The sequence below is a fragment of the Pan troglodytes genome, chromosome 13 (assembly GCF_028858775.2).
Source record: "Pan troglodytes isolate AG18354 chromosome 13, NHGRI_mPanTro3-v2.0_pri, whole genome shotgun sequence".
NCBI classification, from domain to species: Eukaryota; Metazoa; Chordata; class Mammalia; order Primates; family Hominidae; genus Pan; species Pan troglodytes.
Genome location: NC_072411.2, coordinates 71,310,200 through 71,334,439, shown reverse-complemented (window position 1 = coordinate 71,334,439; position 24,240 = coordinate 71,310,200). Strand labels below are relative to the sequence as shown.

Sequence of the window (24,240 nt, the reverse complement as noted above, 5' to 3'; positions counted from 1 at the left end):
ACTATATAAAACTAATAGGCTGGGGAAGGAAAGAAAATAGGGAAAATGTCATTTGTCTTAGACCTTACAATCTTTAAAAATGACTTTGAACCTTGGTAACAGTTCAGCTTATTTTTTTGTTTTGGTTTTGTAAATTCTGATTCCCAAATGAGTCACTGACACTCAGTGGTGAAAGAGAGGCCACCTTAGGAACACGTGGGTTGGAGCTGGGGATTGGTAAGTGTAGGAGAAGCTACTATCCAGGGAAGTGCTTAAAGATTCCGTGAGAAGGAAATTGCCAGTGATATTCACCCTTTTATGTTGCTGATATTCACCCTTTTATGTTGCTGATATCATCAGCAGTACCTCCAACAATTTAGCAGTTACTAATACCCATACCCTACAGCAAGTTACCTGCACCATTCCAATCCCAGGTATGATAAGGGAAATGCTTGTTAAAACTATGTTTTATGTTTTTATGTTCCAGAAAGTGGTTTTTCTACATTTGGGTTATGGTTTTTCTTATACTGTTGACATTTCACTAAATAAACGAAGCAAATCAAACAGCCCAACCACAAATTCAAGTAATTCTGGACCTAACTTGATGGACCTAATTCTATAATTCATGATTTAAGTAACTACATCTTTTCTTAGGGGATCATGAATTTAGTTTGTTGATAATTGAGGCCCGTATCTGCTTCTTCCTCTTATAACCCGACTGGGGGCTGCCTCTTCCAGGAAAAGTGGAGTAATTCCATTATGCCTCTCCTTAGAATCTCAGTAAAAGACTAGTGGTAGAGTTAGAAATCACTAACTTATTGTAAAATGTAGATCATTTATAGATTTCTCTTGTTCAACTTGCTGTACATCCTCTGTAAACCACTGATTAACAAAGAGCTGGCTGTACCTCCCCTATGGCCTGTAACTCTCTCTTTTTCCCCCCACAGAAAGCAGTCTTCATGATGTTCATAAATGTTCCCCAAGAGAATGGTCTTGCCCAGAGTCGGGACGATGCATCTCCATTTATAAAGTTTGTGATGGGATTTTAGATTGCCCAGGAAGAGAAGATGAAAACAACACTAGTACCGGAAAATACTGTAGTGAGTATAGATATTTACCTGGCTAGCTTTCAGATAAAGATATTTCTGTTTTCTAGAACAGACGTTCAAATACAGTGTATCTGTTGGCGTTTGCATAACAAAGCACCCCAAGACTTAGTGGCATAAACTGAGAAACGTGTCTTATTTCTCACAGTTCTGTGGGTTGGCTAGGTAGTTCCTTTGGCCTGTATCAGCTCACTCACACGTCAGGATGTTGCAGTAAAAGCTTGGGCTAGCCTAGCCTTGTTGACCCAGAGGCTGAAAGAGCAAATCCTAGGGCTCAAGTACTTTCAAGGTTCTACTTATGCCAAGTTTGCTCAAGTCTTATTGTCCAAAGCAAGACACTTGGCCAAACCCAGAGTGGATGGAAGAAATAGACTCCATCTATTGATGGGAGGAGCCTAACAATTTTTTAGCAACTCCCCGTTCCTAATCCCTAACACACACACAGGGAGGATTGTTTCAATGGCAGTTTTGATGACCTTAAAGATGTTCTGGAGATTTTATTACCTGGCTTATACTCATGGAAAAAGTCTGGCTTTTCCAGACTTTTTTTGTCTGGCTGTACTAAAAAAAAAAAAAAAAAAAAAAAAAAGCTTCTGGTTCCTGGGTTATGTACCTTGAGTTACTCTCCAATGGCAAAACTGAGTTGGCCATGCACAGTGTTGTTCGATTATGTGTTGTGTGACCACACTCATTTATGAGGAAACCGACTGGAACTAGGGATTTTTTTTCTCCTTTTTTGGGACTGTAGAATATTCACCCCACCAACAACCCATCAACTCTGTGGACAGCTGATGGTCCTGTAAGGAAATACCATTTAAAACCTTGATTTCATCAATAATATACTCTAACTAAATTTGTGATTGCCTAGAAGTGCCCATGTAACTGCAACCCCAAGGTTATTTTTTGTTTCCTGACAAAAATTGTACATAATATTTAAACAGGCAGAGACCTCTATGGCATTTTTTTCTCTATTTCATTTGGGAGCCCATTTAAAAAAGCTTAAAAATTAATAAGAGATATGTAGTCACAGTATGAAAGTTGGAAAATAAAAATTAACCAAAAGAAAAAAATATAATCACCTGAAATCCCATCTCTTGAAGCCAGCCACAGTTAATATTTTTAGGGCTTATTCTTGCTCCAGTCACTTGGGAGTTCTTAGCCCTTTTTACTATGTAGACACAAAGATAGACCCATGCATGACCTGATTTTTTTTTCATAAATGAGACTTTTAATGACTTATACTTGCACATAGTTATAACTTTAAAAAGGAGCTTTTTTTTTCTTTTGTTTCCACTCGAGGCAGCCTCTTGTTCTGTCACTCAGGCTAGAGTGCAGTGGTGCAGTCATAGCTCACTGCAGCGTCCATCTTCTGGGCTCAAGTGATCCTCCTGCCTTGGCCTCCCAAAGTGCTGAGATTACAGTTGTGAGCCTCTGTGCCTGGCTAATGCTTTTATTTTTAACTTTTTGTGAATATGAGGTGTAGCTACATTACCCAGGCTGGTCTTGATCTCCTGGCTTCAAGCAATCTTCCTGTCTCAGTTGAACTTTTATTGCAAAGTTTTGCAGTAAGCTTTGAAGGGTGACAGATTTTTCTGTACATCTACTTCATGCTTACTTAGCTGCTACTCATGGAAAAAGAAGCTATTAGATTAATCAGTCTTGTCCAGAGGTCACCATTCATTTAACAAAGTTCTTTTCTTCGTTTAGGTATGACTCTGTGCTCTGCCTTGAACTGCCAGTACCAGTGCCATGAGACGCCGTATGGAGGAGCGTGTTTTTGTCCCCCAGGTTATATCATCAACCACAATGACAGCCGTACCTGTGTTGGTAAGTGATGGGGGGCGGCGGCTACTTGTCTTTCATTACAGTACACTGATGAGTCCCCTGATCTCTGACATCAAGGAGGTTGCACTTGTGGAGAGTCGTCATGGTCTGTCATAACAAAGAACAACCCAGACCTCACAGAAAACCTGGCAATTAGGGAATTTTAACTCTGAGAAGGTTTGGTGTGGTGTACAAGGCAAAAGAATGCTTCTGTCATGAGCGAGTTGACTAGCTACCTGGAACCTATCCATTACTTGATGAGGGCGGTAGTCCTTTTCTGTTTTCTTTTCAAGTATTTGGCATCAGGATTGGTGCAGCCATACTGGTTATTGAATACTGAACTACTTCCATGAGGTTGGTAGATAGCTGCTGCTTGAGCCCAGCAAGCACCCCTACCTTGCTCCCCTGGCCTCTTCTCCAGGATGCACAAGCATCCCCAGGATCCCACAACTAAAGAGTTGTTACCTGACACAGCAGAGGATCACCAGGTCATTGCTCAGGTGACTACACTGGTGGGCCAGTGCCTTTGCTGGGCTGGCTACTCATTCCACTGATTGTGACATCCACTTGGAACTATCATTCAAGATGAGCAGATTCTTTATCATGGTGCTTCCAGATGGTGGCTGGCATTAAACTAGACACCAGTACACCAACTATTTCCTCATATCTCTCCTCTCTGACTTCAGAAATGATTTCTCCCAATGAGATTTTTGATTTTGATGCCAGCTTTATATCTCACTGTGATTAGGACGGGGCCTTATGATGGGAGAATTAGACATGACCAACTATCATCAGTTTTTGTTTTCTCAGTGAGTTTTTGGTGCTCTGATCTTTTTTCCTTCTATCTGATTTTTGATACATGAACAACGAACATACTAGCAGGAAGTGATCACAGAGGGAGTTTAAAGAAAACTATTTTTACTGCTGTTGGGAAAAGGCATCTGTAAGGCAATTGAAACTATTCATTAAAATTTGGTAGTCATCTATGGGTCTCCAAAATGATTCAGAATTTTCCCAGGATATTTATATTCTTTTGATATTCCTTAGAAATGTGAGGTATTCTTTAGGGCTTTTGGGATAGCAACAAACATGAAATGTGTAAGAAATGCTTCTAGAAAAGTATTTCTTCTGAAATTATTATTTTAATATTATTAAAATATTAAAATTTTAATATTTTAGAACTCTTTGGTAAAATTTGGTAAAAATTATTGAATATAGATAAACCTAATGCAGTTATTCAATCTTTAGTCTCAGCTCATTGCTTCCAACATAATTATACTTTGTCAAATACAGCTAATCTTAACAACTACTCATAGCCAGAAAAGCCTTTCTTTTTTTCTTTATTCTTCTTCTTCTTCTTCAGCGGAAGTGCTAGCAAACAGAAAAATGTATTGATACCAGAAATAAACTCTGGTTTGCAAATTAAACTTGAAATTCTTGAGAAAGTCTGCTCCTCAGCGTTACTGAAAACTATAATCGTTGGGCTCACTTACCTATCATATGCTAAAAAAAAATTGGATTTTTATATCCAGTAAAGCAATCCATTTGAGCTTTTCCTTGTGTTCACAGTGGGTAACTGTAGGTTCTTAATATCAGGACCACATCCCAAAGTTGCCCATCTAATTGCTCCTCTTAAGTAACTATATTCAACAAGGTACTTTAAGATCAAGTGACTTAAGTGAACTCTGGAATAATTTAAGAAGGCCCCCAAATTTCTAATCATTTTAAAACATTCTATAAATAAAAGTTATGATCTGCAACTGGACTTAAATAAGATTGCAGGACACATTTTGTGTTTTATTGTTATCATTACCATTATATTGGGAATGCATTCAAGTAATTTACAGATACTTTTCACACGAATGCCCTTATTAGTTAGGTGGTGACCTGACTCTGGGAGCCCTGCCTGGATTTCAGGCAGCCCTGCGCAAAGGGGCAGCCTCACTTCTGCTCAGAGTGGGGCTCGTCTGTGGGTGTGAGGCCACTCCTGTGTCTTTAGCAAATGTCAGGCTCCTTTGCCCCCCTCACTGCTACCCAGCTGCCAATCCCATTCCCAGCCTTTTAGTTCTTTAGGCATTTTCCTTTTCTCTTAATAGAAAAGAAGTTCCAATAGAAATACCAGAAGCCACATTCTCAGTATTACATCAGCTTTTCTCTCTTTTTCCTTTACCAACTCCCAAAGAGGAGTTGGGGCTGAGCTGTCTTACAGTTGAAACTTGATAGGCCATGAAGTCCTTTCAGGAAAAGTGATTTGTTCTTTCAGAATCCCTAATTCAGTCTTGTGATGCCCCACAAGCTGTTCTCAGTTTTTTGTTCCACCCTAGAGCCCAGATAACACATTTTCCATATTTTCCAACATATAAGTCTGTGGTGAGCCTTGGGTTGTATTTCCAAATGTCTAGGGTTTTCTAAATGTCAGAGATTGAGGCCACTTCAATTTTCAATAGCCTCTCACAAAGCGAAAGGCTGTCATAACAATGTTCTTGTTTTATAAAATTTTGCATTTAACCTACTAGTGAATGTAAGGCAGAATATTGCAGTATTATGTGTGCACAGGATAATTTCAGGATTAGAGAAGATACCACAATTAATAGCACATTGGAAGTAGTGTGTTCTAATACTGGGGCACTAATTTGAAGTTCCACAACAGACAACTTCTTTCATTCCTGCCAGCGCGTTTCTGGGACTTTAGTACAGACAACCTCATTTGGAGATAATCTCAAAAGTCTACATTTGAGGGCCTTTGTGAATATGAGGCCTCCTGCCACCTGCAGAGACCTTTTCTGTGACCTTTGCTGTCCTTCAACAATGTGTCATTTGCCTCTGAGTTTTGAGGCTGGGTTAACATTTATTTCACATTTGTTTCAAAGAAGACTGTATTTTTCTCTCTTTATAGAGAACTCTTTAAATACATGACGTTAGGAAACCAGTTACACTTGTTTCAGCTGAGCTGAATTTTTAGGGGAATTGTTGCTTTGGTTTGCTCTCTCAAGCATTTCATTTCAACAAATACTCTCTGTATGGCTATAACCCTCTGCATGGCTGACGCATTACACAGGCTTCAGGTGTTGGAAACCTATGCAACATTTATTATCTTAGACATGGCTCCCCAGTGAATACCTCGGTGGTAATCAAGAATAACATTGAATAATCCTGACACGAAATCTTGTGTCTTTCTACCATTCATCTGCCTCTGGTAGTCTTGACCTGGCAGTGGAAGCTCTGAGGCATGCTGAAGCAGTTTACTGGGCTCATTGTTTCTGATTGACAGGACATGCTGTTTGTTGACAGAATGACATCGTGGTGCAGAGTGAGGGCAGGGAGGTCATTCAGCATGGTGGGGTTTCACACAGCCAGATGGATCAGAGGGTGGCCAAGGGGGTCTCAGTTAAAAAGGGGTTTTTGAATTATTTTCACAGCAGTATTTGTTGGTGGGAGGAGACAAAGAATAAAAAGGAAAGAAAAATAGATAAAGGTATTGGAGTGAGAGGGGGATTGTAAAGTAGTGTTTTAGTGTTTTGTGTGGTTTCCACTATCTTTTCTACTCTCACGAAAACCCTCAATTCTACTTTTATTTTTCTTGTCTTCACTCTGGCTGCTGATGGATGTTAATTAACCTTCATATTTCTCTATAGTGATCCAAGGATACAATCTTATTGTCACAAAAGTGACAGCAATTTTATACACTCATTCAAATCCTGTTTTTTGTGATAGGGTCTCACTGTCGCCCAGGCTGGAGTGCAGTGGCATTATCACGCTCACTGCAGCCTCCCACTTCAGCCTCCCGAATAGCTGGGACTACAGGCACGTGCCTCCATGACTGGCTAATTTTTTTTTTTTTTTTTTAATTCTTAGTACACATAAACTCTTGCCATATTGCCCAGGCTAGTCTCAAACCCTTGGACTCGAGCAATCCTCCCACCTTACCCTCCCAAAGTGCTGGGATTATAGGCGTGAGCCACTGTGCCTGGCCTACTCATTCAAATCTTTAAACCACTTGTAGTGCAGGTGATAGGAAGGGCATTTGTGCTAGAGAATTCCTAGTTATGACTTCTCCGCCTTTGGTTTCCTTCTGTTTGACATCAGAACTTCTGCTTAGAGTGACTCCAGATCCTTAGACGTAGTCTCATGGATCTTGCATTCAAAATGAAGTTATGACATTCTGGGGGTTTGAGGGAGAATGTCCTGTACTTTTTTTTCCTGCTGAGGCAAAGCCTTAGGTGGAGCTTTCTCAGGGCTGAGTTAAGGGGACAGAAGGGATTCATCAGTGAGGGCATTTCTCACCCTCATGTGGCATTTCACTTGGTAGTGTCCAGATCGGATTGGGTTTTTTTTCCTCTGGTTAGTCACGGTCCTTGGAAAGAAAGATATGCTGGCTCATGTTGTTATGTTTAATCTGCAGGGAAAATGGGATCATTAGAAGAACCTTCTTGGGGCTGGATGCGGTGGCTTACGCCTGCAGTCCCATCACTTTGGGAGGCCAAGGCAAGCTGCTTACTTGAGATCAGGAGTTTGAGACCAGCCTGGCCAACATGGGGAAATGCCGTCTCTACTAAAAATACAAAAATATTAGCCAGGTGTGGTGGCGCACACCTGTAGTTCCAGCTACTCGGTAGGCTGAGGTGGAAGGATTGCTTGAACCCGGGAGGTGGAGGTTGCAGTGAGCCGAGACTGTGCCACTGCACTCCAGCCTGGGCAACAGACTGCGACTCCATCTCAAAAAAAAAAAAAAAAAAGAAAGAAAGAAAAAAAAAGAAAAAGAAAAGAAAAGAGAAGAAACTTGGCCTTTTGGTGGGTTGTGGAATGGTGGGCCACCCAGCAGGAATGGTTGAACCCAATTCACAACTCTGACAGTTGCTGCAAATGCAATCAGATCATAGAAATCTGGAGAATTCTAGACTTGGGAGTGCAGTGGTTTCAGAAATTATAATCTACTTGAGAACTTCCTGAAACCAGAGGGTGTGGGAACTCTATTGTTATAGTTTGTATAGGTCATCGTCCCAGGGAAGCGAGCAGGGTGAAGGATGATGGAGAGTGGACGTGGACTTGGAAAGTCAGATGTACCAATTTCTGCACCCCTGAAGCCTTATAGTCTTTAAGAAAGACTCTTCTAGTATTTTGTTCTGTTCTCCCCTCCATATTCTATTGTTTATGTCAATTATATTGGAGCTATTTTTACACAGTAGAACTGGGACTTCTCTGGTAATGAACAGAGCTCTGTCATGTAAGGGACTTCAATGAACACTTACTAAATGAGTGAATAATAAGTTAACCAATAAGTAGAGGAGAAGAAATTTTTGATGTCTTGAAAAGAAGTTCAATTTAATTTTGGTTATAATTTTTTGACATCAGAGGAAAGACAGCTGGGTAAATAGACCTTTCCAAGTACTTTATTGCAGTCATAGATTTGTTTCTTCCTGAGGGGCTGTCTATAGGCAGGTCTTATTTTATTCAGAAATAGTGCTGTCCAATAGAACTTTCTGCAGTGATGTAAATGTGTATCTTCACTCTCTCATATTGTAACCACTAGTCATATGTGGCTATTGAGTACTTGAAATGTGGCAAGTGACTAGGAAAGCAAATTATTAATTTTATTTTATTTTAATTAATCTAAAGATACATTTAGATAGCCACAGGGGGTTAGTGGCTACCATGTTGGAAAGCATAGTATTAAAGGGAAACATTTACACCAAAATTTATATATTTGTAGACTAACATTAATAAATGAAATGCAATACCATAGGGCTATGAATTCAGGAAGTGTTGTGCATTTTCTGTAAAGTTATCCTTCATGTAGGTTTAAAAAATGATGTAAATGTTCTTTTTCCTTACATGAAGATGGTTGTTATAAATTCTTAGAACCTGTGCCTAACTCCAGAGGGTGTTTATTTAGACATGGGCAACACCACATTCTTGGCCATCTTATCTAGGATTTTTGTCAGAGAGTGCTTAATAAATGCTGATAACCTTGACTACAAATGTGTATTTTCCATATGGCAGAGTTTGATGATTGCCAGATATGGGGAATTTGTGACCAGAAGTGTGAAAGCCGACCTGGCCGTCACCTGTGCCACTGTGAAGAAGGGTATATCTTGGAGCGTGGACAGTATTGCAAAGCTAATGATTCCTGTGAGTAAATTATGGACACCTGTGTCTCTGAACAGTAAACAGATTCTAATAGCTTCTTTCCTTCCTTCTGATGACAACAGAATTATCAGCATTTTTGCTGTTGGCAGGGCTTTATCATTACAAATCAGGGATGGCTCCTACTGCCTAGAAAAATTGGTCAACATTAATTTCATACTTTGATTATTAAGGACCAATTTGTCGATTAATGGTGACCATTATTAATATTTTTTAATTGGCTGCTTGTTTACTTTGCCTAGGCTATCATGTCACCCACCTTTAATTGTGAAATAAATGCTATGCCTACATTTGATTGGCTTGGACATTTAACTTTTAATTAATTACCTACCACAAAAGTAGGTGATAACTATCTACAGAAATAATTTTCACAGTGTTCTTGCAAAATTTAGGGGCATTTCCAAATGGACATGCTAAATTTGGATTAAAAATTTTTTGAATGCCCTAACTCTGGGTAGTTTGTTGGAATCAATGTAAGAGTATGAAAAGTAGAGAGTAGTACAGAGTAGTAGAGAAAAGTCATGGAGAAAATCTGCAAAAAATAGATGAGGGCTCCAAAGCATTTTGTCGCTGTTGATTTCTCCGGACGAAGGTCTCAATATAAACTCCTATTTTCCAATAGTTATTTCACACTTGATTTTGAAGTGTCTTTGGTGTCTTCTGAAACTTAACTGCTCCCATGACTGAAGAATGGCCCATTTTCTACTTGTTTTTGTGTAGAAATACCTGATTTGCTGTGTAGTAACTTTTAGGTTCAGCGGATTTTTAACAATTCAATGTGTTTATTTTTGCATAGGTAACATATTTATATGTTCACAAATTTTAAATTATAAGAAGATATGTAGTGAAATGCCTTCCTCCATAACTATTCCCCTCTGCATGGTTTTCACCTCCTCTTTCCTATGAGTAATTGCCATTTCTTTATTTTAGTTCTAGAGATTTTTTAATGAATAAACAAGAACATACAAATATAGATATTTAACTGTATTTACATATCTATATATGGTAGTAAACTATATGCACAGTTCTGCATCTTGTGAATGTACTGAAGATATTTTCCAGAGCTTTCCATATCAGCACATGAAGTTATTTCTTAATTATTTTATTTATTTATTTTTATTTATTTATTTTTGAGAATGAGTCTCGCTCTGTTGCCCAGGCTGGAGTGCAGTGGCGCCATCTTGGCTCACTGCAACCTCCGCCTCCCGGGTTCAGACAATTCTCTGCCTCAGCCTCCCGAGTAGCTGGGACTACAGGCTTCTGCCACCACACCTAGCTAATTTTTGTATTTTTAGTAGAGACGGGGTTTCATCATGTTAGCCAGGATGGTCTTGATCTCCTGACCTCATAATTTACCCGCCTTGGCCTCCCAAAGTGCTGGGATTACAGGCATGAACCACCGCATCCGTCCTTATTTATTTATTTTTGAGATGGAGTCTTGCTCTTGTTGCCCAGGCTGGAGTGCAATGGCAAGATCTTGCCTCACTGCAATCTCCGCCTCTCGGGTTCAAGCGATTCTCCTGCCTCAGCCTCCTGAGTAGCTGAGATTACAGGCCCCCGCCACCATGCCCAGCTAATTTTTGTATTTTTGGTAGAAACGGGGTTTCCCCATGTTGGCCAGGCTGATCTCGAACTCCTGACTTCAGGTGATCCGCCTACCTCAGTCCCTCAAAGTGCTGGGATTACAGGTGTGAGCCACTGCGCCCGGCCTTAATTATTTTTTTTATAATGGCATAATATTCCTTTTTTTATGTTCATAATTTGTTTAACTAGTCCTCTACTGATCAATTTTTATATCATTCCTTATCTTTTGCTATTGCCAATAAGACTGCAATTAATACCTTGTTCATATATCATTTTGCATACCTGTGAGTAAACAGACAGAACAGATTTGGAACCACCATTACCATCTTTTTCAGAGTGATTCCCTGGTAATCCTTAAAATGTCTTCTGTGTTTAACAAAATCTAAAGTTGCACATGGGGCTAAGGTGCCCATATCATCAAGGAGTCTCGAAAATATCTGAGAAATACTCTCCTCAGTGTCATTGAAAGTGCATTGGACTAGCATCCAGAATGCTTGAATTCTTACCAAATTCTTCCTAACTTACTGAGATTTTGGACGCTTCATTAAGCCTTTTTGTGCCTCAATTTGCCCTTCTGTAAAATGGATAGAATGATAGCTATCTGTCTGCCTCAGAGGTTTATGTTAAAATCAGGTAAGACAACCTAGAAGATAGCATTTGAAAAAGCAGAAAGCATATCATTTGTAAGCTACTTCACCATCCTTGCTCATCTGAAGGAGTGGTGATGCCTTCCTTCTTCGCATTTAGTTGGCGAGGCCTCCATTATCTTCTCCAATGGTCGGGATTTGTTAATTGGTGATATTCATGGAAGGAGCTTCCGGATCCTAGTGGAGTCTCAGAATCGTGGAGTGGCCGTGGGTGTGGCTTTCCACTATCACCTGCAAAGAGTTTTTTGGACAGATACCGTGCAAAATAAGGTAAATAGAATTTTCAGTAGCTGAATGGAACCCTGAGCACAAAGTGTTGATAGCTTTTCACTTTTAGAGGGAGTAGAGGGGAAAGTTCCTTTGTTTTCTAACAAAAAAGGCCCTTGAGATATTTTATGTTAATCAGCACCTTTTCCATGCTATACTATTACATGTGACCTATTAAACAAAGCAGTCTATTATATGGATTAGCCTTGAGCAACTTTTAATTTTATTCGAAGTGGAGTCCAGGAGCCTAATTAAAAGAAATAGTAGACATTCTTTCAAAACTGGATAGATATTTGGTAGTAATTTTTGAAATTTGATCATTTAAAATGTAAAAAGCACACTGCTTTTCTGGATGATAAAAATCAGATTTTTACCTGCATCTTCTAAATGGAACTGTAATTCGGGATCGAGTAACAAATATTGACGGTATTTTGTTTAATGGCCAAAATTTTTTTCCACTGTCTTATTTGGAAAGTGTGATAGGTTTAATTTCATCTTGGAGTAATGCAATGGAGATTTTTGAAACATAAATTTCAGAAACTCTTAAAGAGTTATGGAATTTTATTTATTTCTTCTTACATTTTATTATACCATTAATACAATTCTCATTTATTTAAATGATAACTTGCATGACATTTCTGAAAATTGAGAATTTAGATTTTTAGCACTTCTGATTTGATTATAGCTAAAAAAAATCAAAACAAACCACGTAGTTAGTGATGCTGAAGAAATATAATAACTTTGGTTTTTCTTTCAGGTTTTTTCAGTTGACATTAATGGTTTAAATATCCAAGAGGTTCTCAATGTTTCTGTTGAAACCCCAGAGAACCTGGCTGTGGACTGGGTTAATAATAAAATCTATCTGGTGGAAACCAAGGTCAACCGCATAGATATGGTAAATTTGGATGGAAGCTACCGGGTTACCCTTATAACTGAAAACTTGGGGCATCCTAGAGGAATTGCCGTGGACCCAACTGTTGGGTAAGTGATGTGAAAACATATTGATTCCTGTATTTTTAGAATTTTCTCTCTCCCTCTATACACTGAACATCCACTGGATTAATCAAAGGCTCATTCTGATTTCTTTTAGACTGTATACTCTAGAACCCATGTCTATTTTGTGCCCTTATTTATAGAAGCTTTAAGAGAGTTTATTAAATATAATCCTATTTGAGGACATGTCACCCAAACACACCTAGTGGTGTACTAAAAATATTTGTTGTTTTGGGGCTATGAATTTTATTCTTAGTGTTTGCCACGTTTTCCTAGCTAAGAGATTGGATTCTGTGTTCTAACTCAATCTAATAATATTATTACAACTAAACATTACTTATGCTTCATTATTATTAAGATGATTACTCTAACATGAATTAGCTGTAAAGATTTTTAAAGATGGAGGTTGGAACTATTCCTTTCAGAACTTTCTTGATACAGGCTGGGATTGAGATATCAATGCTAATATCTCATTACAAGTTGTTCAGTCTGAATCAATCCAACAACACCGATAATGCTTTTCCTCAGGTTTAAATTTAAATTTCCCAATCTTCACATTTGAGAAGTGTTATAGGAGACTTAGCTTTCTCCTAGAATTTCACAATTGGGTCTTAGGACCCTTGGATAAGCTTTAGGCTATTTTAGTCTTTGTGAATGATGATTATTCAGTTCTACTTCATTATATCAGCTATCCTTCCTTGAAAATGATGGAAATGTTCTCTGTGCCTCAGAATGGAAAACTGAGGAGCAAAATGGCTTGATAGCTTCTTTTAAAAGGTATTTGTAAGTTTTCCTGGGTATAAAAAAGAGAAGCAAAGGACAAATAAAGGAAAGAGAGGAGAAAGTTCAGAAGGTGAATATGAATTTTTTTTTTTTTTTTTTTGAGACAGGTTCTTGCTCTGTTGCCCAGGCTGGAGTGCAGCTGCACAATCACGGCATGCTGCAGACTTGAACTTCTGGGCTCAAGCAATCCTCCCACCTCAGCTTCCTGAGTAGCTGAGACTACGGGCAAGTGCCATCATGCCCAGCTAATCTTTTAATTTTTGTAGAGATGGGGTCTTGCCATGTTGCCCAGGCTGGTCTTGAAACATGGGCCTCAAGCAATCCTTCTGTGTTGGCCTCCCAAAGTGCTAGGACCACAGGCATGAACCACTGTGCCTGGCTGGCTGAATATGAACTTTTAGACTGCCATATTAGTGCATCATAATAGTTGCTATTTGGAACTGTTGACACTCCTGATTGACCCCCACAGTCTCTTTAAAAAAAAAAAAAAACTTAATTTCCCTGTTGTTTTATACTGTGGTTCTCTAATCAGCTGGATAAAATTTCCATTGATCCAAACACACTATTAAAAAAAATTCCCAGGTTAACTTGTAAAATACCAGATTCTTTCATCTTCTGTTTTTCTTTTGTAGTTATTTATTTTTCTCAGATTGGGAGAGCCTTTCTGGGGAACCTAAGCTGGAAAGGGCATTCATGGATGGCAGCAACCGTAAAGACTTGGTGAAAACAAAGCTGGGATGGCCTGCTGGGGTAACTCTGGATATGATATCGAAGCGTGTTTACTGGGTTGACTCTCGGTTTGATTACATTGAAACTGTAACTTATGATGGAATTCAAAGGTAAGAAGTATTTTTTATGGCTTATGGCTTTATTGCAGGGAAAGTGCATAAAATGGCTGGAGAGAAATCTCAAAGGACCAGAATTAAAATATTGCTTTGTTGGTGGACATGATAGCTTTAATGACCTTTGTACTGACATTTGCATGAAGTGACCTGCTCTGTTTTGTTAACTTTTCTTATGTCCCATAACACAAGAGGTAAACGCTCGTTAAATATAACCTCCATCATTTGTTCTTTGATTTCTCCTCTCCAACTCCTCCCCTAGTCCCACATGATGCACATTATTTTCATTCACTCCTGAGTTCATTTGTGCTTTGTTTCTCAAGATCACTTTCCCTTTTAATTTTCTAACCTTCCCCCAATAAATACATGTTTTATTAGGTATTTGATGTTGCCTGCTGGGAATTAATTGGATTTTACTCTGCTCTTATATATTTCAAATTTCAAGGAGAAATTCTTTGTATTGTATTTTTACCTGGTATACAAAGATACTTAAACGGCAATATTTGAATGTAGAATATGGCTTTTTTTTTTTTTGAGCTGGAGTCTCACTCTGTCACCCAGGCTGAAGTGCAGTGATGCGATCTCAGTTCACTGCAACCTCCACCTCCCAAGTTCAAGTGATTCTCCTGCTTCAGCCTCCCCAGTAGCTAGGATTACAAGCATATACCACCATGCCTGGCAATTTTTGTATTTTTAGTAGAGATAAAATTTCACCATGTTTCCCAGGCTGGTCCCAAACTCCTAACTTCAAGTGATTCGTCTGCCTCGGCCTCCCAAAGTATTGGGATTACAGATGTGAGCCACTACACCTGGCCGAATATGGCACATTTTTTTTTTTCATCTTTTTACTCTGATTAGAGATAACTATAACTTAATGTAAAAAAAATTATTTTAGATCCTCTCCTTTCGGTATTTTCAAAAATTGGGTAAAACATGTTCTTCAAATTTTGACCCAAAATATTATTCTTTGTGGATTCAGCAAATAGGCTGGTTAACTTAATTTTTCCCAATGACTTGATTTTATTGTTTTCTCAATGAAAGCAATATTATAGTTTTGTTTCCTCTTGTATTTCCATTTTGTAAGGATAATATCACAGTTTGCCATTGGATTATATATCCTTGGGACAATCTCTGCTTGGTTAAATGAAGTATTGGGTATTAATATGGTGACTTCCTATCACTGAAACTGGCTTCCATAAGGAGAATATGAATAAATTTTATGAAAAAATTAACTAACCCAATAAGTCACATAAAATAATTGTGAAATTGCTTAAATTTTTTCTCTTTGGGATGTTTTAGCATTATATTATATAGTCTAACTTTTGCTGAAGTAAAAAAAAGTAAAGCATAAAAGATAAAAATCAATGGAATTTCAAAAAGATTTGAGTGGTTTGCTGGCTGTGAAGAAACATCAAAGAAATATTAAAGCTCACAAGTACAGCTGTAATCATAAAGTCATTGCCTCTCGCTTTGCCAGCAGGTGGCATTCAGGGTTTTGGAATTTGCTAACTGAGAAAGAAACTATTCTCTAATCTTAATGTACCATGTCATTATAGAATGTTTCAAAGTGTGCACTAACCTGCCACCTTAGGTTTCTTTGTTTACTCCCCTTTAGTGTGTTTCCCAGCTTTAATATCTTCAAGTCTTTTCTTAGAGCTCTATTGTCCTTTTTAGTTTTCAGGGGATGCTAAGATTTTTCTTTGAGGTCTTTGTATTACGCCAAAATAAAGAAAATAAGAGTTTTCCCGTATCAACCGTCCTCTGCCTCACTCTGTTCATGAGTCTAACTGAATCATTGTTTATGGAGACATAGTCATGGGGGGCGTTGTTGATTTCCTCTCTTTGCTTAGTGCCTAATTTTACTTCTGTTTTCTTCCCAGTTAAGTGGCTTTGGGCCTCCATTAAAAGTATGATCAGTTGATAGTTCCATCAAGCAGATGCATAAGAGTGGTAGTGGCATTGCTTCTTGCTTTCCTTACAGTGACATCAGGAACAGATGTGGGCGTTTGCTGGGGCGTGAACCCTACCACTCGCTGTCCTGCTCCCTAATTGCTAGGAAATGGTCAATGGTGCAGTGGAAAATAGTTGGCAAAGGCATCTTTTCCCAGACTTCCAAAGTCTTGGTATACTCTTTCACTTATGGTATTCAAAATGCTATTTCACATCTTAGCCTTTTAGATGTGGGGCAACCTAAAAGGAATGAAGAACAAAAGGGAAAACAGTAAATTCCAAGAAAGTCTAGGACAAGCTAAAGGATTGACTGGGACTGGAATGTAAGTCTCAAGGGTCTTTTCCAAGAGACAACATGAAAATCCTTCTATCATATATAGATGGAAATATGTATACATCTAAAATGTATCTTTTCTATCTATTCCGTATTTGTGACAAGACATTATTTAGCTTTTCAGGCATTTAATTGAACTAACTACAGCTTTAATTATAATAAAGCAAAACTAACACATTGTATGATACATATGTGTCTTTTATAACAGGAAGACTGTAGTTCATGGAGGCTCCCTCATTCCTCATCCCTTTGGAATAAGCTTATTTGAAGGTCAGGTGTTCTTTACTGATTGGACAAAGATGGCCGTGCTGAAGGCAAACAAGTTCACAGAGACCAACCCACAAGTGTACTACCAGGCTTCCCTGAGGCCCTATGGAGTGACTGTTTACCATTCCCTCAGACAGCCCTATGGTAAGCCTCAGAACAGTGGTAACCATGCTTGGTACCGGACTTGGTGGAAAGGTTTTCTCAAAGCTTTGAAAGTTAATAATGAGGGGTCTTATGTGATTTGGGTGGCATTCTCAAGTATATGAAGGGTTACCCAGAGTGTTAAACTCTCTGAAACTGGTTCTGCAGGTTAGGAGCATTCTGAAGAAACTGATGTATTTCACAGTTAAATGCCAAATCTAGAGGGAATTTAGAGATTTATTTAACAGATGTTTATTAGCACCTGCAAAGATGCTTGGGGGTATAGCAGCTCACAAACCAAACCAAAATACCTATCCTCATTCTACTGGGAAAGACATCTATTTCAAACTTCTAATATTACAGTTAAGGAAACAGGTCCCATAGGAGAAAATGACATGTCTAAGTGTCCATTTTCGGTAGCGTCAGAGCCATTTTTTTCTTCTTCTCTGTTGCATATGTATGGCACCTGTTCTTTGGTTCTGATTAATCTGTCATAGGCCAACTGGGTTTGGTGTCTCTCTGGCTGGTCACATATTTTAAAAAAAGAAATATTTTGATTCAGACACTGCTTAGTCTTCTCCTGTTATTTTACCATGTGACTTTTTCTTTTTATTTTTTCTGAGATGGGATTTCTACTATGTTGGCCAGACTTTTCTGGAACTCCGGGCTTCAAGCGATCCTCCTGCCTTGGCTTCCCAAAGTGTTGGGATTACAGGTGTAAGCCACTGCACCTGGCCTATCATAAGCTTTGTTTATGTTTCCAGGTTATAGCTTGAGCTTTGATACGTCTATCAGGACTGTATATAGCTCTTTTCTGTATTTGCTTGTAGATCAAAGAAAAAGAAACATAAACTACACTACGTTGGTAGAAAGCTTAATATTGGTGAGCAATAATTTAGAGGAAAACAGATTTGCTCTAAAACTCATGTTAAGTGATGGATCTATTTAGGATGAAGAAAGACTGCAAAGTAATGTGGTTAACTTAACAAAAGCCCAACCACTAGAACTGATACATTCAGATGAATCTCCTTCAATGTCATCATCCTGGGAAAGTATAAACTTGTCTAAAAATAGATATTTTATCTGAAAACATTTTTGGAAATATCTATTTTGAATAGTTTTTACACTCAATTCAGAACTAAACTCACACCTGCCCTCACATTAGATCCATTAGATCAATGATCAATGTGATCACTCAAATTACTATTTTCATTATTTGGTTCAGAATGACATCTGCCTATTGTTTCCCCAAATCAATCCACCTGAGAAGATAAAGAGAATATTTTAAAGAATAAGTCAAAGGCTAAGAAGACAATTTTAAAAGCAGATATAAAATTTCTAGCTGTGGCAGTGCTCTTCCTAAGGTCACTACTTTGAGAGTGGCTTTTGGAAGTATAAACTGGTTTGTGTTGCAGACATTTAAGGTTTTGGAATCAGATCTGGCTTTGAATCCTAGTCAAGCTGTTTAGCTGCTGAATAATGTTGGGCAAGTTATTTAACTGTTTAGATTCTTGGTTTCTCCTCTGTAAAATTGGAGGACTAATACTTACCTCTTAGAGCTATTGGTTAAGTTGGTTTACTTACAAAGTAAGCATCCAGTGAGTAATATTTATTATATCCTACAAATGGCAAAAAAGCAGTGAAGTGTGGGTTTTCTTTTGACAATTATTTCTAATCATGGAGGATAGCAGACATACTCTGACATAATTATTGGGGAGAAAGTTGTAGGAGTTCTTTCTTTTTTTTGCCACCGTCTGTTGGAGAGTGGATGGGAGAGCAGCAGTGAAATTGGGAGGGTTAGTGTAGCCAGATGTGGATGTATCCAGTAGTAACCAGTAGTAATGTTTTCAACACGTTGCTAATCCATTACTCTGTTTCACCTATAGGTGAAAAGGGCTAGAAGTGGCTTCGTGTCTTGGATAATTACACATTTCTAATTGCAATTTAACCCTGTGCATTTTTCCTTCCAGCTACCAATCCGTGTAAAGATAACAATGGGGGCTGTGAGCAGGTCTGTGTCCTCAGCCACAGAACAGATAATGATGGTTTGGGTTTCCGTTGCAAGTGCACATTCGGCTTCCAACTGGATACGGATGAGCGCCACTGCATTGGTAAGAAGTCTGTTTTGGACGTTGTTGGCAGGTGACACAGGTGTATGTGTGTCCAAACCTCTAACTAGACTAACTGCTACTCTTGAACTGGACCAGCTCCCTGTCTAACTTCTTGACTGCAAATAAGCTTTCTGTAGCCCACAGGGCATCTTCCTTGGTAGGCACCACTTCTACTATACACAGAACTATGTTTGAAAATGTAAATTTCTGTCTTTTGGGATTTTGCTTTAATCCCACATCTAAGGTTTTCTTGGGTTCCCTTCCCCCTTTGTTTCCTGAAACCTTTTTCTCCTATTAACTATGATCTTGAAATTCCATATGGTTGAACTTTGAGCTCTTCTCTATGCTATGTATACCTTTTCCACTTTAGATGTTAGCCTTAACTTTGATGGGAAGTACTCTACTTCTCCCCACTTTGACTTCTCCTAGACCACCACGTATGCCCCTTTCAACCAGGTAATCACATCTGAATCTTATCTGGCTTTTTTTTTTCTCTCTGTATTCCAAAGTAAACTCCTGAGCATTGGGTGGCTCAGTTACTCACACAGTTTTTCACCTTTCAGTTCAAACTTTCTTGTATCTGCCTCCATATTCCTGATTTCATTCTTACCTTGAAGGTTTCCTTTCTTCCTCTTTGGTTTCCTACACATCTATTCACACTTAAGCCATTGCCTGGGCCCCAGCTAATGATGAAATGCACTCCTACAATATTTGTTTTTCTTATTTTCACTTCTACAATTCTCCTTTCTGTGCCTGTGACAAATTCTTGCTCTCCAGATGTTGCGGTTTCTAGCGTAGTATATAAATTATCTTATTCTAACCCACACAAATTTGTTAACTTCTTAGGTAGTTTTAGATTCAGAAAAATCACCCTCATTAAAAACAACATGTATTTCTAACTATTATATCAATAGTGCGTTGTCTAATAATTTTGCTTTTAAATTCCGTTACTGCGATTTTTATCTTTGTCTTGGGCATACCTCCTTCATCTTCTTGATTCCCTGGCATCCTGTCACAATCTCCTCTTTGCTTTTAAACATCACTTCTTCTTACCTATTTCCTTTATCCCTCCCCTTCCTTCCCTGCTTTCACTCCTTTATATCTTTATATTTCTGATTGCTGTTAATTATCTTGGTATCTACTGTAAGGTTCTTGGTGTAGATCTCTATGCAGAAGTTAAACCAACTTGAGGATTGTTACGGAATTGCTATAGAGTTCAGCTCTGTATGATTTTTAAACAAAAGATTGATGGCACAGGTGAGAAAGGTTTCTGTGTGTGTGTGTGTGTGTGTGGTGTGTGTGCATGTTTTGCCTGTTTATTGTAATGATACTTATAACTTGATAATTAAAACTCAGTATCTAATTTTTAAGCAGTCCTTTTTATTTTATTTATTTATACTATTTTACTTTAAGTTCTAGGGTACATGTGCACAATGTGCAGGTTTGTTACATATGTATACATGTGCCATGTTGGTGTGCTGCACCCGTTAACTCGTCATTACATTAGGTATATCTCCTATTTTATAAATTAAGCATATGGATATCATTTTTCATATAAATACATTTTAAGGATACATTTCTTAGGAAGAAGGAAGATTCTAATACTTGTATCTCCCTCATAGTTGCTTATCTTTTTTTCTTCCCTGCATTATTTCTAACTATGCTTTCCAAAAATTTATTTTTACATTTATTTCAGAATTATATTTTATAATTTAAAGTTTGCTCTGTGGATGCATTTATCTAGAATTTGGGAGGAGAGAAAGGAACCATGCTGTGACTGACTGTGCTGTGTTCTTCTTCCTACAGCTGTTCAGAATTTCCTCATTTTTTCATCCCAAGTTGCTATTCGTGGGATCCCGTTCACCTTGTCTACCCAGGAAGATGTCATGGTTCCAGTTTCGGGGAATCCTTCTTTCTTTGTCGGGATTGATTTTGACGCCCAGGACAGCACTATCTTTTTTTCAGATATGTCAAAACACATGATTTTTAAGCAAAAGATTGATGGCACAGGTGAGAAAGGTTTGTGTGTGTGTGTGTGTGTGTATGCATGTTTTGCCTGTTTATTGTAATGATACTTATAACTTGATAATTAAAACTCAGTATCTAATTTTTAAGCAGTCTTATTTATTTATTTATTTATTTATACTATTTTACTTTAAGTTCTAGGGTACATGTGCACAACGTGCAGGTTTGTTACATATGTATACATGTGCCATGTTGGTGTGCTGCACCCGTTAACTCGTCATTTATGTTAGGTATATCTCCTAATGCTATCCCTCCCCCTCTCCCCCCACCCCACGACAGGCCCTGGTGTGTGATGTTCCCCATCCTGTGTCCATGTGTGCTCATTGTTCAATTCCCACCTGTGAGTGAGAACATGTGGTGTTTGGTTTTCTGTCCTTGCAATAGTTTGCTGAGAATGTTGGTTTACAGCTTCATCCATGTCCCTGTAAAGAACATGAACTCATCCTTTTTTATGGCTGATAGTATTCCATCGTGCATATATAACACATTTTCTTAATCCAGTCTATCATTGATGAACATTTGGGTTGGTTCCAAGTTTTTGCTATTGTGAATAGTGCCGCAATAAACATACGTGAGCATGTGTCTTTATAGCAGCATGATTTATAATCCTTTGGGTATATGCCCAGTAATGGGATGGCTTGGTCAAATGTTATTTCTAGTTCTAGATCCCTGAGGAATCTCCACACTGTCTTCCACAATGGTTGAACTAGTTTACAGTCCCACCAACAGTGTAAAAGTGTTCCTATTTCTCCACATCCTCTCCAGCACCTGTTGTTTCCTGACTTTTTAATGATTGCCATTCTAACTGGTATGAGTTGGTATCTCATTGTGATTTTGATTTGCATTTCTCTGATGGCTAGTGATGATGAGCATTTTTTCTTGTGTCTGTTGCCTCCATAAATGTCTTCTTTTGAGAAGTGTCTGTTCATATCCTTTACCCACTTTTTGATGGGGTTGTTTGATTTTTTCTTTTTATTTTATTTTATTTTATTTTTTTATTATACTTTAAGTTTTAGGGTACATGTGCACATTGTGCAGGTTAGTTACATATGTATACATGTGCCATGCTGGTGCGCTGCACCCACTAACTCGTCATCTAGCATTAGGTATATCTCCCAATGCTATCCCTCCCCACTCCCCCCTCCCCACCACAGTCCCCATAGTGTGATATTCCCCTTCCTGTGTCCATGTGATCTCATTGTTCAATTCCCACCTATGAGTGAGAATATGCGGTGTTTGGTTTTTTGTTCTTGCGATAGTTTACTGAGAATGATGGTTTCCAATTTCATCCATGTCCCTACAAAGGACATGAACTCATCATTTTTTATGGCTGCATAGTATTCCATGGTGTATATGTGCCACATTTTCTTAATCCAGTCTATCATTGTTGGACATTTGGGTTGGTTCCAAGTCTTTGCTATTGTGAATAATGCCGCAATAAACATACGTGTGCATGTGTCTTTATAGCAGCATGATTTATAGTCATTTGGGTATATACCCAGTAATGGGATGGCTGGGTCAAATGGTATTTCTAGTTCTAGATCCCTGAGGAATCGCCACACTGACTTCCACAATGGTTGAACTAGTTTACAGTCCCACCAACAGTGTAAAAGTGTTCCTATTTCTCCACATCCTCTCCAGCACCTGTTGTTTCCTGACTTTTGAATGATTGCCATTCTAACTGGTGTGAGATGATATCTCATAGTGGTTTTGATTTGCATTTCTCTGATGGCCAGTGATGATGAGCATTTTTTCATGTGTTTTTTGGCTGCATAAATGTCTTCTTTTGATAAGTGTCTGTTCAACTCCCTCGCCCACTTTTTGATGGGGTTGTTTGTTTTTTTCTTGTAAATTTGTTTGAGTTCATTGTAGATTCTGGATATTAGCCCTTTGTCAGATGAGTAGGTTGCGAAAATTTTCTCCCATGTTGTAGGTTGCCTGTCCACTCTGATGGTAGTTTCTTTTGCTGTGCAGAAGCTCTTTAGTTTAATGAGATCCCATTTGTCAATTTTGGCTTTGGTTGCCATTGCTTTTGGTGTTTTGGACATGAAGTCCTTGCCCACACCTATGTCCTGAATGGTAATGCCTAGGTTTTCTTCTAGGGTTTTTATGGTTTTAGGTCTAACGTTTAAATCTTTAATCCATCTTGAATTGATTTTTGTATAAGGTGTAAGGAAGGGATCCAGTTTCAGCTTTCTACATATGGCTAGCCAGTTTTCCCAGCACCATTTATTAAATAGGGAATCCTTTCCCCATTGCTTGTTTTTCTCAGGTTTGTCAAAGATCAGATAGTTGTAGGTATGCGGCGTTATTTCTGAGGGCTCTGTTCTGTTCCATTGATCTATATCTCTGTTTTGGTACCAGTACCATGCTGTTTTGGTTACTGTAGCCTTGTAGTATAGTTTGAAGTCAGGTAGTGTGATGCCTCCAGCTTTGTTCTTTTGGCTTAGGATTGACTTGGCGATGTGGGCTCTTTTTTGGTTCCATGTGAACTTTAAAGTAGTTTTTTCCAATTCTGTGAAGAAAGTCATTGGTAGCTTGATGGGGATGGCATTGAATCTATAAATTACCTTGGGCAGTATGGCCATTTTCACGATATTGATTCTTCCTACCCATGAGCATGGAATGTTCTTCCATTTGTTTGTATCCTCTTTTATTTCCTTGAGCAGTGGTTTGTAGTTCTCCTTGAAGAGGTCCTTCACATCCCTTGTAAGTTGGATTCCTAGGTATTTTATTCTCTTTGAAGCAATTGTGAATGGGAGTTCACTCATGATTTGGCTCTCTGTTTGTCTGTTGTTGGTGTATAGGAATGCTTGTGATTTTTGTACATTGATTTTGTATCCTGAGACTTTGCTGAAGTTGCTTATCAGCTTAAGGAGATTTTGGGCTGAGACGATGGGGTTTTCTAGATAAACAATCATGTCGTCTGCAAACAGGGACAATTTGACTTCCTCTTTTCCAAATTGAATACCCTTTATTTCCTTCTCCTGCCTGATTGCCCTGGCCAGAACTTCCAACACTATGTTGAATAGGAGCGGTGAGAGAGGGCATCCCTGTCTTGTGCCAGTTTTCAAAGGGAATGCTTCCAGTTTTTGCCCATTCAGTATGGTATTGGCTGTGGGTTTGTCATAGATAGCTCTTATTATTTTGAAATACGTCCCATCAATACCTAATTGATTGAGAGTTTTTAGCATGAAGGGTTGTTGAATTTTCTCAAAGGCTTTTTCTGCATCTATTGAGATA

At 38.5% G+C, this 24,240-nt stretch overlaps 1 protein-coding gene across 4 annotated transcripts in view; it reads left to right on the top strand.

Moving 5' to 3' along the window:
- Window positions 1-24,240, top strand: part of LRP2 (LDL receptor related protein 2) — a 232,678-nt gene that overhangs the window by 67,937 nt on the left and 140,501 nt on the right. For all 4 annotated transcript variants that reach the window (XM_054679929.2, XM_515882.7, XM_054679930.2 and 1 more), the window contains 9 exons: window positions 927-1,079; window positions 2,793-2,912; window positions 8,910-9,038; window positions 11,385-11,554; window positions 12,309-12,532; window positions 13,960-14,166; window positions 16,662-16,864; window positions 18,832-18,972; window positions 20,779-20,982. In XM_054679929.2, coding sequence (XP_054535904.1) covers window positions 927-1,079; window positions 2,793-2,912; window positions 8,910-9,038; window positions 11,385-11,554; window positions 12,309-12,532; window positions 13,960-14,166; window positions 16,662-16,864; window positions 18,832-18,972; window positions 20,779-20,982 — 1,551 coding nt within the window. The remainder of the gene's footprint in view (window positions 1-926; window positions 1,080-2,792; window positions 2,913-8,909; window positions 9,039-11,384; window positions 11,555-12,308; window positions 12,533-13,959; window positions 14,167-16,661; window positions 16,865-18,831; window positions 18,973-20,778; window positions 20,983-24,240) is intronic.